Here is a 14,495-nt window from a genome sequence, read left to right on the forward strand (position 1 = left end):
TGGAGGGTAAGGAGAATAGCTAGAAGGTGATAGGTGAAGCCAGGTGGGTGGGAAAGGTAAAGGGCTAGAAAGAAGGAATGTAATAGAAGAGAATGGACCAGGGAAGAAAGGAAAGGAGGGGCACCAGGGGGAGGTGATAGGCAGGTGAGAAGAGATAGGAGGCAAGAGTGAGGAACAGAAGAAAAGGGAAGGGAGGGAGGGAAAACAATTTTTACCAGAAGGAGAAATCAATGTTCATGCTACGAGGTTGGAGACTACCCAGACAGGATATGAGGTGTTGCTCCTCCACCCTGAGTTTGGCCTCATCTTAGCTAAAGAAGAGGCCACGGACCGATATGTTGGATTGGGAATGGGAATAGGAAGTAAAATGGTTGGCCACAGGGAAACTCTGCTTTTGGCCAATGGAGCGGAAGTGCTCAACAAAGCAGTGCCCCAATTTGCAACAGGTCTCACCAATGTAGTAGAGGCAGCATCAGAAGCACTGAATATGCTAAATGACCCCAACAGATTTGTACGAAGTGTTTCCTCACCTGGAATGACTGTTTGAGGTTCTGAATGGAGGTGAGGGAGGAGATGAATAGGCACGTGTAGTACTTTGGCCGTTTGCAGAAGCAAGTACCAGGAGCGAGATTAGTGGGGAAAGACAAACAGAGAAGGGAATCACAGAGGAATTCCATGTTAAAGTGGTGGGAAGATAGGGTGAATGTAAATGTCCAGTAAATGGTGGAGGAGAAGATGGCAGCGCAACGGCAGCATGCGCGTCCTCTCTGGTGAATGATATCTGTAATCTGTCAAGTAGGGGACCGTGCACAATTCTGATTTGATGGAAACAGATGTGAGAGTACGGAGGAACATCTGGAAAACTTCTGAAATGCCCGCTTCGTTGCCCTTGCTACCGTGTGGTAACCAGAATCTCCGGAGCAGAAGGCCCCGAATCCTCGGCTTTGCTTGTTTCAGCGGCCGGGGCTAGGTCGAAGGCGCTCGGCAGAGGATGGTGCTCGGGAGGCTGTATCGGAGGGGACTGGTCGGAGGCTCGAAGTTTTCGGATGGACAGACTCAGTGTCGGCTGTGGTCGGCTGCTTCCAAGGCATCGGCAAGTTGACGGTGCCTGGAGGTTTATGGCAGGGAGTTTCTTCCCTCTGCCACCTGCTATCGGGGACTTTGAGACTTTTTTTTACCATGCCCATGATTTGTTCTTCATTAAATTATGGTACTGCTTTGCACTGCTATAACAATATGTTATAATTATGTGGTTCTGTCAGTGTTAGTCTTTGGTTTGTCCTGTTTTCTGTGATATTGTATCATTTCTTAATGCATGTATGCATTTCTAAATGACAATAAGAGAGGACTGAGTGTTCTCATAATCTAACTAGATGCAGGTGAGGGCATCATCAATAGTGGAGGAAGGGAAACCCTGTTCTTTGAAGGCGGATGATATCTCTGATATCCTGGAAAGGAAAACATCATCCTGGGAACAGATGCGGCAGAGACGAAGAAACGGAGAAAAGGGAATAGCATTTTTACAGATGACAGGGTGGGAAGAAGTATAGTCAAGATAGCCATTGAATTGGTATGTTTATAAAAGATGTCAGTGGACAATTTCTCTCCAGACATGGAGACAGAGAGATCGAGAAAAGGAAGGGAGGTGTCAGAAATGGACCAAATGAATTTAAGGGCAAGGTGGAAGTTGGAGGCGAAGTTGATCAAATTGACAAGCTAAGCATGGGTGCATGAAGGAGCACTGATACAGTCGTCAATGTAGCAAAGGAAAAGTTGGGGAGTATTACCAGGGAAGGCCTGGAACATGGACTGTTCTACATAGCCAACGAAAAGGCAGGCATAGCCTGGATCTAAAGCTACCTTTTGAATCTAGAGAAGGCGGGAGGAGCCGAAGGAGAAAATGTCGAAGATGAGAACCAGTTTTGCCAGCTGGAAGAAAGTGGTGTATGGGAACTGGTTGGTTCTCTTGTTGAGAAAGAAGCAGAGCACTTAGGCTTCTATGATTAAAAAGTTTACAATAAAGCTGCTCCAAAACAAATCCTGTGACAACATGATATAACCTTGTGAAGAATGTCAAAAAAACATGTGACTAGAACAAATCTCTGGTAAATGAGATGTATAATTTTGTTTTTTTAATCCCAAATGAGCAGGATTTCACACATACCATATTCATTCATCCAATGCTAGACATTTTAAAAACCTTTCCCTTCTTCTCCAGGTTCACCTTGTTAAATAAGCCTATGAATAGAACTACGTTAAATTTTAATTTGAAAAATGTCATCTAGTTTCCAGTCAGATAAGCTTACATCACTATGGGTGGCACAACTGTACAGACAGGTAAAGGAGGTTAAAGAATAATAATTGTTGAGGAAAACACCCAACCATTTCTGTGATTACGCAAGTGATTCCAGGACGATCTGTTGCCTCCTCGGTTCTTAGCTTATCAGAAGGTGGCTCCAGAAAATTCTGGGGGGTGGGGGGGTTGGGGAAGTTAGAAGTCATGGTCAATATTGTTACCAATAACCTAGATAGAAAGGGGGATGGGGCCTGCATGCAGATTTGAAACAGTTAAAAAGCAGGACCTGATTACACTCAGTATCCAGTGGGATGATAGCGCAGAAGAACTAGTGGTTGGAGAGATGCCGCAGAAGGCCTCTAGGTTCACTGAGTATTGAGGAAGTTGGGATCTAACAGGCCAGATGGATTGCACTCAAAACAAGAACTGAGACCAATGTCCTGAAGTAGAGCTTTGGATGGTGGATTTAGCAGAATGCTGGGGATTTTAAAAGAGGCAGCATTTTTAAAAAGGTGGAAAATGAATTGGGAAGAGGCAAGTGACATCACGATAAGAAAAATAAAATTTCTGAGCAGACAGAGAGAAGGAAATCTATGGCTTGTTTACATACAAGAAATGTAAACGTAATTATGTGTGTTAAAGTTGGTAAGTCTCAGCTGCAATTAATGATGTGGCAGAGAGTCCTGGCTAAAAGATAGGAAATGGTTGTAAATATTCCTGTATACAAGTTGTCTTGGAAGAGAGGGTAAAACATGGTCAGTGGCAGTATTGATTAAGGAGAATATTTGATTACTGGAAGGAGAAAAAAATAACCATCTTGATTTAATATGTTTCTGGCCCAAAAAGGGAAGGCAGCCTTGCTGAATTTGCTGGGAAATGAAGCAGGCCAAGACTCAGTTATCTGTAGTCTAAACATAATGTTTAGAGTACAGACCACAATAAAGTAAAAACAGTCAAATGGAAAAGAAACAAAGTTCCATGGGATAGGAACAGATCTGGCCAGGATAACTAGAATCAAAGCCCAACATCGAAAAAAAGAGAATAGTGGGAGATCTTTAAAGTGGTGACATTTCAGCAATGGTTCTGGTATATACCATAAGGGAAAAGGCAGAGAAATTAAAGTCAGAACTCCATGGTTGATCAATCCGACCAAAATTGAGCAAAAGAAGAAAAAAAGATTGTAAATGACAGATAACAATTTACTAACGAGGTGAGGGGAATTAAAGGATATATGAAAGGCAAAGAAAAAGCACATGAAATATTGCAAGCAAACATTAAAGGGAATCGAAAAAATTTGCAAGTGAAAGGGATACAAATCCAAAATCCATATCTGCTTAAGGAGGCAGAGGTCATGATTGAGGTAGAACCACAGAACCACAAAACACTACAGCACAAAAAACAGGCCATTCGGCCCTTCTAGTATGTGTTGAAATTTTATTCCGCTAGTCCCATTGACCTGTACCCAGTCTATAACCCTCCAGACCTCTCCCATCCATGTATCTATCCAATTTATTCTTAAAACTTAAGATGAGCCCACATTTACCACATCAGATGGCAGCTCGTTCCACACTCCCACCACTCTCTGAGTGAAGAAGTTCCCCCTAATGTTCCCCCCAAACCCTTCTCCTTTCACCCTAAAGCCATGTCCTCTCGTATTTATCTCTCTTAATCTGAGTGGAAAGAGCCTACTCGCATTTATTCTGTCTATACTCCTCATAATTTTGTAAAGCTCTATCAAATCCCCCCTCATTCTTTTATACTCCAAGGAATAAAGTCCTAACCTGTTCAATCTTTCCCTGTAACTCAACTCCTGAAGACTCGGCAACATCCTAGTAAATCTTCTCTGCACTTTCTCAATCTTACTGGTATCCTTCCTATAGTTAGGTGACCAGAACTGCACACAATATCCAAATTTGGTCTCACTAATGTCTTATACAATGTCACCATAACATCCCAACTCCTATACTCAATACTTTGATTTATGAATGCCAGAATGCCAAAAGCCTTCTTTACAACCCTGTCTACCTGTGATGCCACTTTCAAGGAATTATGTACCTGAACTCCCAGATCCTTTTGTTCCTCCACACTCCTCAGTGCCCTACCATTTACTGTGTATGTCCTACTTTGATTTGTCCTTCCAAAATGCAACACCTCACACTTGTCTGCATTAAATTCCATCTGCCATTTTCTGGCCCATCTTTCCAGTTGGTCCAGATCCCTCTGCAAGCTTTGAAAGCCTTCCTCGCTGTCCACAACGCCTCCAATCTTAGTGTCATCAGCAAACTTGCTGATCCAATTTACCACATTATCATCTAGATCACTGATATAGACAACAAACAACAATGGTCCCAGCACAGATCCCTGAGGCACACCACTAGTCACAGACCTCCAGTCTGAGAAGCAATCATCCACTACCACTCTCTGTCTTCCCCCACAGAGCCAATTTTGAATCCAGTTTACAACCTCTCCATGGATACCTAGTGTCTGAAACTTCTGAACTAACCTCCCATGTGGGACCTTGTCAAAGGCTTTACTAAAGTCCATGTAGACAACATCCACAGCCTTTCCTTCATCTACTTTCTTGGTAACCTCCTCGAAAAACTCTATAAGATTCATTAAGCACAATCTACTAGGCACAAAACCATGCTGACTATCCTTAATCAGCCCTTGGCTGTCCAAATACTGGTACATCTGATCTCTCAGAACATCTTCCAATAATTTACCTACCACTGATGTCAGGCTCACCGGCCTGTAAATATCTGGGTTACTTTTGGAGCCTTTTTTAAACAACGGAATAACATGAGCTACCCTCTAATCCTCCGGCACCACACCTGTGGCTAAGGACATTTTAAATATTTCTGCCAGGCCCTCCGCAATTTCTACATTAGTCTCTCTCAAGGTCTGAGGAAATATCATGTCAGGCCCGGGAGATTTATCTACCTTTATTCACTGTAAGGTAGCAAGCAACTCCTCCTCTTTAATCTCTGTATGTTCCATGACACTACTGATTGTTTCCCTTCCTTCCAAATACCCGGGGATACGAATTGACAATAAACTGGACTGGTCAAAGAACACTGAGGCTGTCTACAAGAAGGGTCAGAGCCATCTCCATTTCCTGAGGAGATGGAGGTCCTTTAACATCTGCCGGACGATGCTGAGGATGTTCTACGAGTCTGTGGTGGCCAGTGCTATCATGTTTGCTGTTGTGTGCTGGGGCAGCAGGCTGAAGGTAGCAGACACCAACAGAATCAACAAACTCATTCGTAAGGCCAGTGAATTTGTGGGGACGGAACTGGACTCTCTGACGGTGGTGTCTGAAAAGAGGATGCTATCCAAGTTGCATGCCATCTTGGACAATGTCTCCCATCCACTACATAATGGACTGATTGGGCACAGGAGTACATTCAGCCAGAAACTCATTCCACCGAGATGCAACACTGAGCATCATAGGAAGTCATTCCTGCCCGTAGCTATCAAACTTTACAACTCCTCCCTTGGAGGGTCAGACACCCTGAGCCAATAGGCTGGTCCTGGACTTATTTCCTGGCATAATTTACATATTATTATTTAATTATATATAGTTTATATTGCTATATCTATACTCTATTCTTGGTTGGTGCAACTGTAACGAAACCCAATTTCCCTCGGGATCAATAAAGTATGACTATGACTATATACGCTTTGCCAGTTTCCTGAGTAAATACTGATGCAAAAAAACTGTTTAAGATCTCCCCCATCTTGTGAGGCTCCACACACAGACGACCACTCTGACCTTCTAGGGGACCAATTTTGTCCTTACTATCCTTTTACTCTTAATATACTTGTAGAAACCCTATTATCTGCCAAAGCAACCTCGTCTTCTTTTTGCCTTCCTGATTTCCTTCTTTAGTATTTTCTTACATTTTCTGTACTTTTCAAGTACCTCATTTGTTCCTTGTTGCCTATACCTGCTATACACCTCTCTTTTTTTCTTAACCAGATCGCCAATATCCCTTGAAAACCAAGGTTCCCTACGCCTGTTAACTTTGCCTTTAATCCTGGCAGGAACATACAAACTTTGCACTCTCAAAATTTCACCTTTGAAGGCCTTCCACTTAATGAACACGTCCTTGCCAGAAAACAACTTATCGCAATGCACTCTTATAGATCCTTTCTCATTTCCACAAAATTGGCCCTTCTCCAATTTAGAACCTCAACTCAAGGACCAGACCTATCCTTATCCATAATTAACTTGAAACTAATGACAATATGGTCACTGGACCCAAAATGTTCGCCTACACATACTTCTGTCACCTGACCTATCTGGTTCCCTAATAGGAGATCAAGTATTGCATCCTCTCTCGTACGTACCTCTATATATTGATTTAGAAAACTTTCCTGAACACACTTGACAAACTCTAAGCCATCTAGCCCTTTCACAGCGTGGGAGTCCCAGTCAATATGCAGAAAGTTAAAATCCCCTACTATTACAACTTTGTTTCCTACATCGGTCTGCTATCTCTCTACAAACTTGCTCCTCCAATTCTCTCTGACTATTGGACGGTCTATAATACAACCCTATTAGTGTGGTCACACCTTCACCGTTCCTCAGCTCCACCCATATGGCGTCTGTAGACGAGCCCTCCGGGCTGTCCTGTCTACACACAGCTGTGATATTTTCCCTGACTAGTAATGCCACTCCTCCCCCTTTCATCCCTCCCCTTCCGTCACATCTGAAACAAAGTAACTCTGGAACATTAAACTGCCAGTCCGGCCCCTCCTACAACCAAGTCTCACTAATAGCAATAATGTCGTAATCCCACATGCCAATCCACGCCCTAAACTCGTCTGCTTTACTTACAATACTCTTTGTATTGAAATAGATGCATCTGTGAACATTTCTATCTCGTACAAACCTTTGATTTCTGTCTATACATGCAGTCCTCACATGACCTTTATTCTCCTCCACTTCACTATCTGCTCTAACACTCTGGTTCCCCTCCCCCTACAAATCTAGTTCAAACCCCCCAGAGCAGCACTAGCAAACCTTCCCGCAAGGATGTTAGTCCCCCTCCAGTTCAGGTGCAAACTGTCCTGTCGGAACAGGTCCCACCTTCCCTGGAACAAAGCCCAATTGTCCAGAAACATGAAGCCCTCCCTCCTGCACCATCTCCTTAGCCATGTATTTAGCTGCATTATCTTCCTATTTCTAGCCTCACTAGCACGTGGCACAGGTAGCAATGCTGAGATTGCAACCCTGGAGGTCCTGTCCTTCAACTTTGCACCTAACACCCTAAACTCTCTTTGCAGGACCTCCTTTGCAGGTGTTAAATTAATATTTTTAATTCATTTTCATTAAAGTAGAAGATGCTGCTGAGATGCGATTAACATTCTGGATAAGCTAAACAGTGATAATACCAGCTTCAGATAAAGTAGATAAACAGATTTCTAGCATTTGTATATTTTTAATTTTCAATTACTCCAGAGATGATGGAAAGATGAAATCTGAATGAAGGAAGTTAGAGATAGGTTGCTACATTAGTTGCAATAAGAAATGGCAGTCATGATCATACTGATTATCAAACAAGAAGTCTTCCACAGTGATTTTGAAAAACACAATAATGTATTGCTTTCACTTATCCACATCTAGGTTAATGACCACTCAAGTTACATAGAACATTACAGAACATTATTGGCCCTTTGGCCTATGATGTTGTGCCAACTTTGTAACCTATTCTAAGACCAGTCCTCCATTTTTCTGTCTATTACCTTCTTGTTCTTCAGCAAGAAATAGTTCAAATTAAGGAGTTCTTTACACAATGCAGACACATTAATCTGAACAACAGCAAACAACAGGAATTCTGCAGATGCTGGAAATCCAAGCAACACACATCAAAGTTGCTGGTGAACGCAGCAGGCCAGGCAGCATCCCTAGGAAGAGATGCAGTCGACATTTCAGGCCGAGACCCTTCGTCAGGACTAACTGAAGGAAGAGTTAGTAAGAATTTTGAAAGTGGGAGGGGAGGGGGAGATCCAAAATGATAGGAGAAGACAGGAGGGGGAGGGATGGAGCCAAGAGCTGGACAGGTGATAGGCAAAAGGGATACGAGAGGATCATGGGACAGGAGGTCCAGGAAGAAAGACGGGGGGGGGGGGGAACCAGAGGATGGGCAAGGAATATAGTCAGAGGGACAGAGGGAGAAAAAGGAGAGTGAGAGAAAGAATGTGTGTATAAAAATAAATAACAGATGGGGTACGAGGGGGAGGTGGGGCATTAGTGGAAGTTAGAGAAGTCCATGTTCATGCCATCAGGTTGGAGGCTACCCAGACGGAATATAAGGTGTTGTTCCTCCAACCTGTGTGTGGCTTCATCTTTACAGTAGAGGAGGCCGTGGATAGACATGTCAGAATGGGAACGGGATGTGGAATTAAAATGTGTGGCCACTGAGAGATCCTGCTTTCTCTGGCGGACAGGGCATAGATGTTCAGCAAAGCGGTCTCCCAGTCTGCGTCGGGTCTCGCCAATATATAAAAGGCCACATCAGGAGCACCGGACGCGGTATATCCCTCCCCATCTTGTCTTCTCCTATCATTTTGGATCTCCCCCTCCCCCTCCCACTTTCAAATCTCTTACTAACTCTTCCTTCAGTTAGTCCTGACGAAGGGTCTGGGCCTGAAACGTCGACTGTACCTCTTCCTAGAGATGCTGCCTGGCCTGCTGCGTTCACCAGCAACTTTGATGTGTGTTATATTAATCTGAACCACCAGTTGTTAAGAAATAACAAATATACTTAGATAGTGAACATAATAAAAGTATGGTATAATGCTAAAAATACAGTAAGTGCAAGCATCCTGAATCTTACCGTACAGCATCGTTACTACCCTATGAACCTCTGCTGCCACTTTTAGAGACATCAAGATCTCTCTGAGCATCATCTTTGTTAAAGGTCCTACCATTAACTGTGTACTGACAGAACATGGAGGTACCTTCATAAATTCCCACAGCCCCCAATTTCAGTCCCTGAGGCCGACGTGACAGCATCCCTCAGGAGGGTAAACCACTGGCCCAGATGATGTACCTGGCCAAGTACCGAAGACCAGAGCAAATCTACTGGTTGCAGTGTTTAATGATATCTTTAACCTCTCGCTTCAGAAGTCTGAGGTACCCAACTGTTTCAAATAAGCTTCAGTTATACCAAGAGGAGCTTGGTAACCAGCCTCAACGTCTATCGTCTCGTACCACTCATATCCACTGTGATGAAGTGTTTTGAGAAGCTGATAATGAAACATATCAACTCCTGCTTGAGAGCAGTGGCTTGGATCTGCCACAATTTGCCTACCGTCACAACAGGTCAACAGCAGATGCCATTTCATTGTCTCTTCACTCAGCCCTGGAACACCTGGACAGTGAAGGAGCATACATCAGGATGCTCTTCATTGACTGCAGCTCTGCATTCAACACTATCATCCCCTAAAACTACTCAATAAACTCCAAAACCAAAGCTTCAATAACTCCTTGTGAAACTGGATCTTTGACTTCCTCACTTGCATGCTTCAGTCAGTTTGGACTGGCAACAACATCTCCTCCACAATTTCCATCAGCATAGGTGCACCACAAAGCTGTGTGCTCAGCTCACTCTATACTTATGGCTGTGAGGCTAAGTACAGCTCCAATGTTATATTCAAGTATACTGACAACACCACTGTTGTTGGCTGAATCAAAGGTGGTGGCGAATCAGCATACAGGAGGGAGATTGAAAATCTGGCTGAATGATACCACAACTACAACTTCTCACTTAATGCCAGCAAAATGAGACAGCTGATTATTGACTACAGGAGGAGGAAACCAGAAGTTCAAGGGCCAGTCTCATGAGGGTATCAGGTGAAGAGGTTTATTCATTCATTATGTGCCATGTCATACGACATAGGCAATCATGATGTTTCCATGACAATGACCATTCTTGTCAAACTTTTCTACAGGGGAGAGGTACGGCAGCACCTCCACTTTCTCAGAAGTTTGTTAAGATCCAGCATGTCATCTAAGAGTGGTGAATCTATGGAATTCATTGCCACAGATGGCTGTGGAGGCCAAGTCATTGGATACATTTAAAGCAGAGTTCGGTGAGCGCTTAATCAGTAAGGACATCAGAGGTTATGGGGAGAAGGCAGGAGAATGAGCTTGAGAGGGATAATAAATCAGCCAAGATGGAATGGTGGAGCAGACTCACAGGGCCAAACAGCCCAATTTTGCTCCTATATTTTATGGTCTATCCCACTATATCCTTTGGCAACCTTCTTCACGATCCACAACTCCACAAAACTTTGTGTTGTCTGCAAACTTCCTAACCCACCCATCCACATAAGATAGATAAGATACTTAATTGATCCCAAAGGAAATTAGTGTCACAGTAGCATTTCAAGTGCACAAATATACAAATATTAGAAGAGAAGTAAGAATGAATAAAAAACATGTTACCTCAAACAGTCTAACAGGACAGGGTCGACACTTCCCCAGCTACAGGCTGACTCATTATGCAGCCTAATGGCCAAGGATAAGAATGATCTCATATAGCACTCTTTGGAGCAGTGTAGTTATCCTAGTCTATTACTAAGAGTGCTCCTCTGTTCAGTCAAGGTGGCACGCAGAGGGTGAGAAATATTGTCTATAATTGCCAGGAACTTCCACAGGGTCCTTTTTTCTACCACAGCCTTCAATGTGTCCAGTTTGACTCCTATATCAGAGCCAGCTTTTCTAATCAGTTTATTGAGCTTGTTGGCATCACCCATGTTGATGCCATTGCCCCAGCACACCATCACATAGAAGATTGTACTGGTGACAACAGGCTGGTAGAACATGTGGAGGAGAGGCCTGCATACTCCAAAGGATCTCAGTCCCCTCAGGAAGTAGAGCAACTCTGGCCCTTCTTGTACACTGCCTCTGTGTTGGTGCTCCACTCAAGTCCGTCCTCCAGATGCACCCCCAGGTACTTGTAGGTCCTCACCACATCCATGTCCTCACTATCAAAACAGGGAGCAGTACAGGCTTAGTCTTCCTAAAGTCCATCACCATCTCCTTTGTTTTACTGATGTTGAGCTGCAGATGATTCAGCTTGCACCATTGGACAAAGTCCTCCACCAGGCCCTGGTATTCATCCTCCTCTCCTCCCATTATACACCCAACTATTGCTGCGCCATCAGAGAATTTCTGTAGATGACATGACTTGGTGTTGAATCTAAAGTCTGAGGTATACAGAGTAAACAGGAAGAGAGCCAATACAGTCCCCTGTGGGGCTCCAGTACTGCCTATAGCCATGCCTGACACACAGCTCTGAAGCCGCACAAACTGTGGTCTGCCATAAGGAAGATGGCACCCAGAGTGTGGCAACTTGTTGAAAGCTCCTCGCTACAGATCCACTCATTACTTCTAATATAACTGTTCTACTCTTAAATCTAAACCTCAGTGCACTGCATACAAACAGTCTACAAGACAAATGTTTCACTGTGTTATGGTACATGTGACAATAATCCAAAACTAATACCTTCAACAAAAAATGTGGTACAGGTACACACTAGTAACTAAAATTGTGTAATTCATGTCTTCTTAATGAGATTCAATGAAACAATTGTCATTTACTTAAGTGTCAGAGGTGGTTCTTCAAACCACCATTGTCACACTGTTACAACTGTTTCATGATGATTGAATATGAATCTTATAATGCCAAAAATCTGTTAAACACAACACACTTTACTCTGTGCATTATTTATTAACAAAGGATAATTGTACATGCACATTGAGATAACAGCAGAGCCACATTATACAGAAAACTATGGCATTATTACATCCGGAATTCTCCCCTCTTAATATTTACAAAGTAATCTTTCATCAAATACCATCACAGGAAACTCCCACAACTGTTGGTTTTGTTGTAATACATTAGTTTCTAACCAAAAGTTTATCAAGGTGTGACTCTGCCCTTGACACTGAAGCTGGTTGTAGTGCACCTAGGTACTAAGCAGAAACAGATAGTAGGAAGTGGGAAACAATATTTTAGCAACAAAATGAAAAAGTAGGTTCCTCAACGAAAATGTAATCTTTTTGATAAGATTTAGAACAACTGCCAAACAAATGCAAGCCAGCGAAGGTGGCCAGGGTCAACTGACTAAGACTGAACACCAAATTCTCACTTCTTTAAGAGCCTTTCTTGTTGCCCAAAACAAACCCAAATCAAATAAAACCTGCTTCTATGCCTAATTACCAATCCTGTCTCCTAATAAAAAGCTGTAGATGCTAGAAATTTGAAGTAAGAACAATTTTTGACCTGAAAGATCAGGCTTCTCTCGTTGGAATGACAGGAGGAAAACGAGAAGCAACTTGATAGAGGTGTGTGAGATTATGAGAGCCACAGATATGTGGACAATCAGCCTCTTTTTCTCAGGGAAGCATTAGTCAATACCAGAGGATATCCAGTTAAGGTGAGTGGAGGTAAGTTTAGAGGACAGGTCGGAGGTAGAGTTTTTTTTTTGGTTTACAGAGTGTTGGATGACTGAAACAGGACATGAGGTCAGTGATAGAGGCTGATACAATAGTGTTACTTAAAATACTCTTAGATATGGATGTAAGGAAAATTGAGGATTATGGGCTGTGTAGGAGAGAAGAATTAGATTGATTGAGGAGTAGCTTTATATAAAGCAGCACAACCATTGTAGGGCAAAGGGTCCATATTACACTGTTCTATGAAACGATAATTCTTTCAAAGTCTACTGATATTAACCAATCTAAGTTTTCCCAGCACTTTCTTTTTTTTAAAGCTTGTTTTCTAACCCTTTCCCCATTTCCTTGCTGTTCTAGTTCTCAAATCAACTTCAATTCCCCAACTCTATCTACATTAAATAACATCCTTGATGCTTGTCACCACAAACCCACCACCCTCCTCATCCCAGGCTCATCTCTCCATCTCATCACTAAAACCTCACAACTACAGGAAACTCCATCATTTTCAATCCTCAACGCTTTGCCCCCCACCCCCAAACCCAACTTCATGCTTCCCTGTAACAAGAGATTCCTCTCCCCCATTCCACACCAAAAGCTTCTCAGCTCCCCTCCCCACTGCACTCTGAGCCTCCTCGCCCGTGACCTCTTCCCCTCTTTTGACACCAAGAGCATCCCCTTCGAACTTCCTGCCCCAGGGGCTCTCCGCGCTCTATCCATACCCCCCACCCCAGGGTAACCCTCTCTTAAATCCCCACCCGAGGTACCTCCCTCACTAACCTCTCCACACCCGGGGCACTCCCTTTCCAACCCCACACCCTAGGGCACCCCTCTTTCCATCCACACGTCCTTGGCCCCTCTCACCCTAATCACCTTAAGGGTGTAGTCTCGACCTGCCGAACGGATCTCCATCTGCCCCTCCTCGGCTTCCAGATCATAGGTGAAGCAGGCATCGGCGATGTCGATGTACCCAAGAGGGATCGCGTCGCTTGGGCCCTTGAAGTAGTACAGGTAGCAGTGGAGGGGGTCAAAGACGAACCAGCGGGACTTGAACCCCTTGAGCGGGCCCTTCCCCGAAAGCTTGTTCAAGTAGCCGCAGAGTTTGGGCGGCAGCTCCCGGCCCAAGTTGGCCGGACGCTCCTGAGCGGGGAGACCCGGCTCGGACTGAGGGGCGAGCGCGTTCTCCGGCGCTGGTGCTGCTGCTGCCGCCTCTTCTTCTCTCATGATCCGACCGAGCTGGGCAGGCAGCACGGTTACCGAACGGACAGCGGACGGCAGCCAACGCTCAAGCTCCGGCCATGGGGCTGCCGTTCTCCGGCTGACACAAAGGGGGCGGGCCGAGCTGAAAGCTAGCTGTCGTCCAGCGTCCAGTAATAGTCAAACTACAACTCCCAGAATCCCCCTCTCAACTGCGTCTGCGCACTGCCATTCCCATCATCCATCAAATTCGCGAAGATTGGGAGGTCCCGGAGAGATGATTTAGTGGGGCAGGTTCTTTCCGAGTGCAACGAAGATAAGATTTCATGTGACCTCTGAGGAGACTGCAAGCGCCTCAAGATCACTGTAATTAATAGCTACATCATACAAAATAGAAAACGAAACCAAATGATGAGAGCGTAGAGGAATTCATTGGATTGGAGAGCTGGAGAGCATGCTTTATGAGAATAGGTTGAGTGAACTTGGCCTTTTCTCTTTGGAGCGACGGAGGATGAGAGGTGATCTGATAGAGCT

The 14,495-nt window shown here is 44.1% G+C and overlaps 1 protein-coding gene across 2 annotated transcripts in view; it reads right to left on the reverse strand.

Annotated features, from left to right (window-relative positions):
* Positions 1–14,143, reverse strand: part of tbc1d2b (TBC1 domain family, member 2B) — a 113,358-nt gene extending 99,215 nt beyond the window's left edge. The window contains exon 1 of one of the 2 annotated variants that reach the window (XM_072282239.1): positions 13,638–14,143. In XM_072282239.1, the coding sequence (XP_072138340.1) occupies positions 13,638–13,988 (351 nt within the window). In that variant the 5' untranslated portion in view covers positions 13,989–14,143. The remainder of the gene's footprint in view (positions 1–13,637) is intronic. The other variant, XM_072282238.1, reaches the window with a different exon arrangement.
* Between the last annotated feature and the right edge of the window lie 352 nt (positions 14,144–14,495).

This window comes from Mobula birostris, chromosome 18, assembly GCF_030028105.1.
Source record: "Mobula birostris isolate sMobBir1 chromosome 18, sMobBir1.hap1, whole genome shotgun sequence".
Lineage (NCBI taxonomy): Eukaryota > Metazoa > Chordata > Chondrichthyes > Myliobatiformes > Myliobatidae > Mobula > Mobula birostris.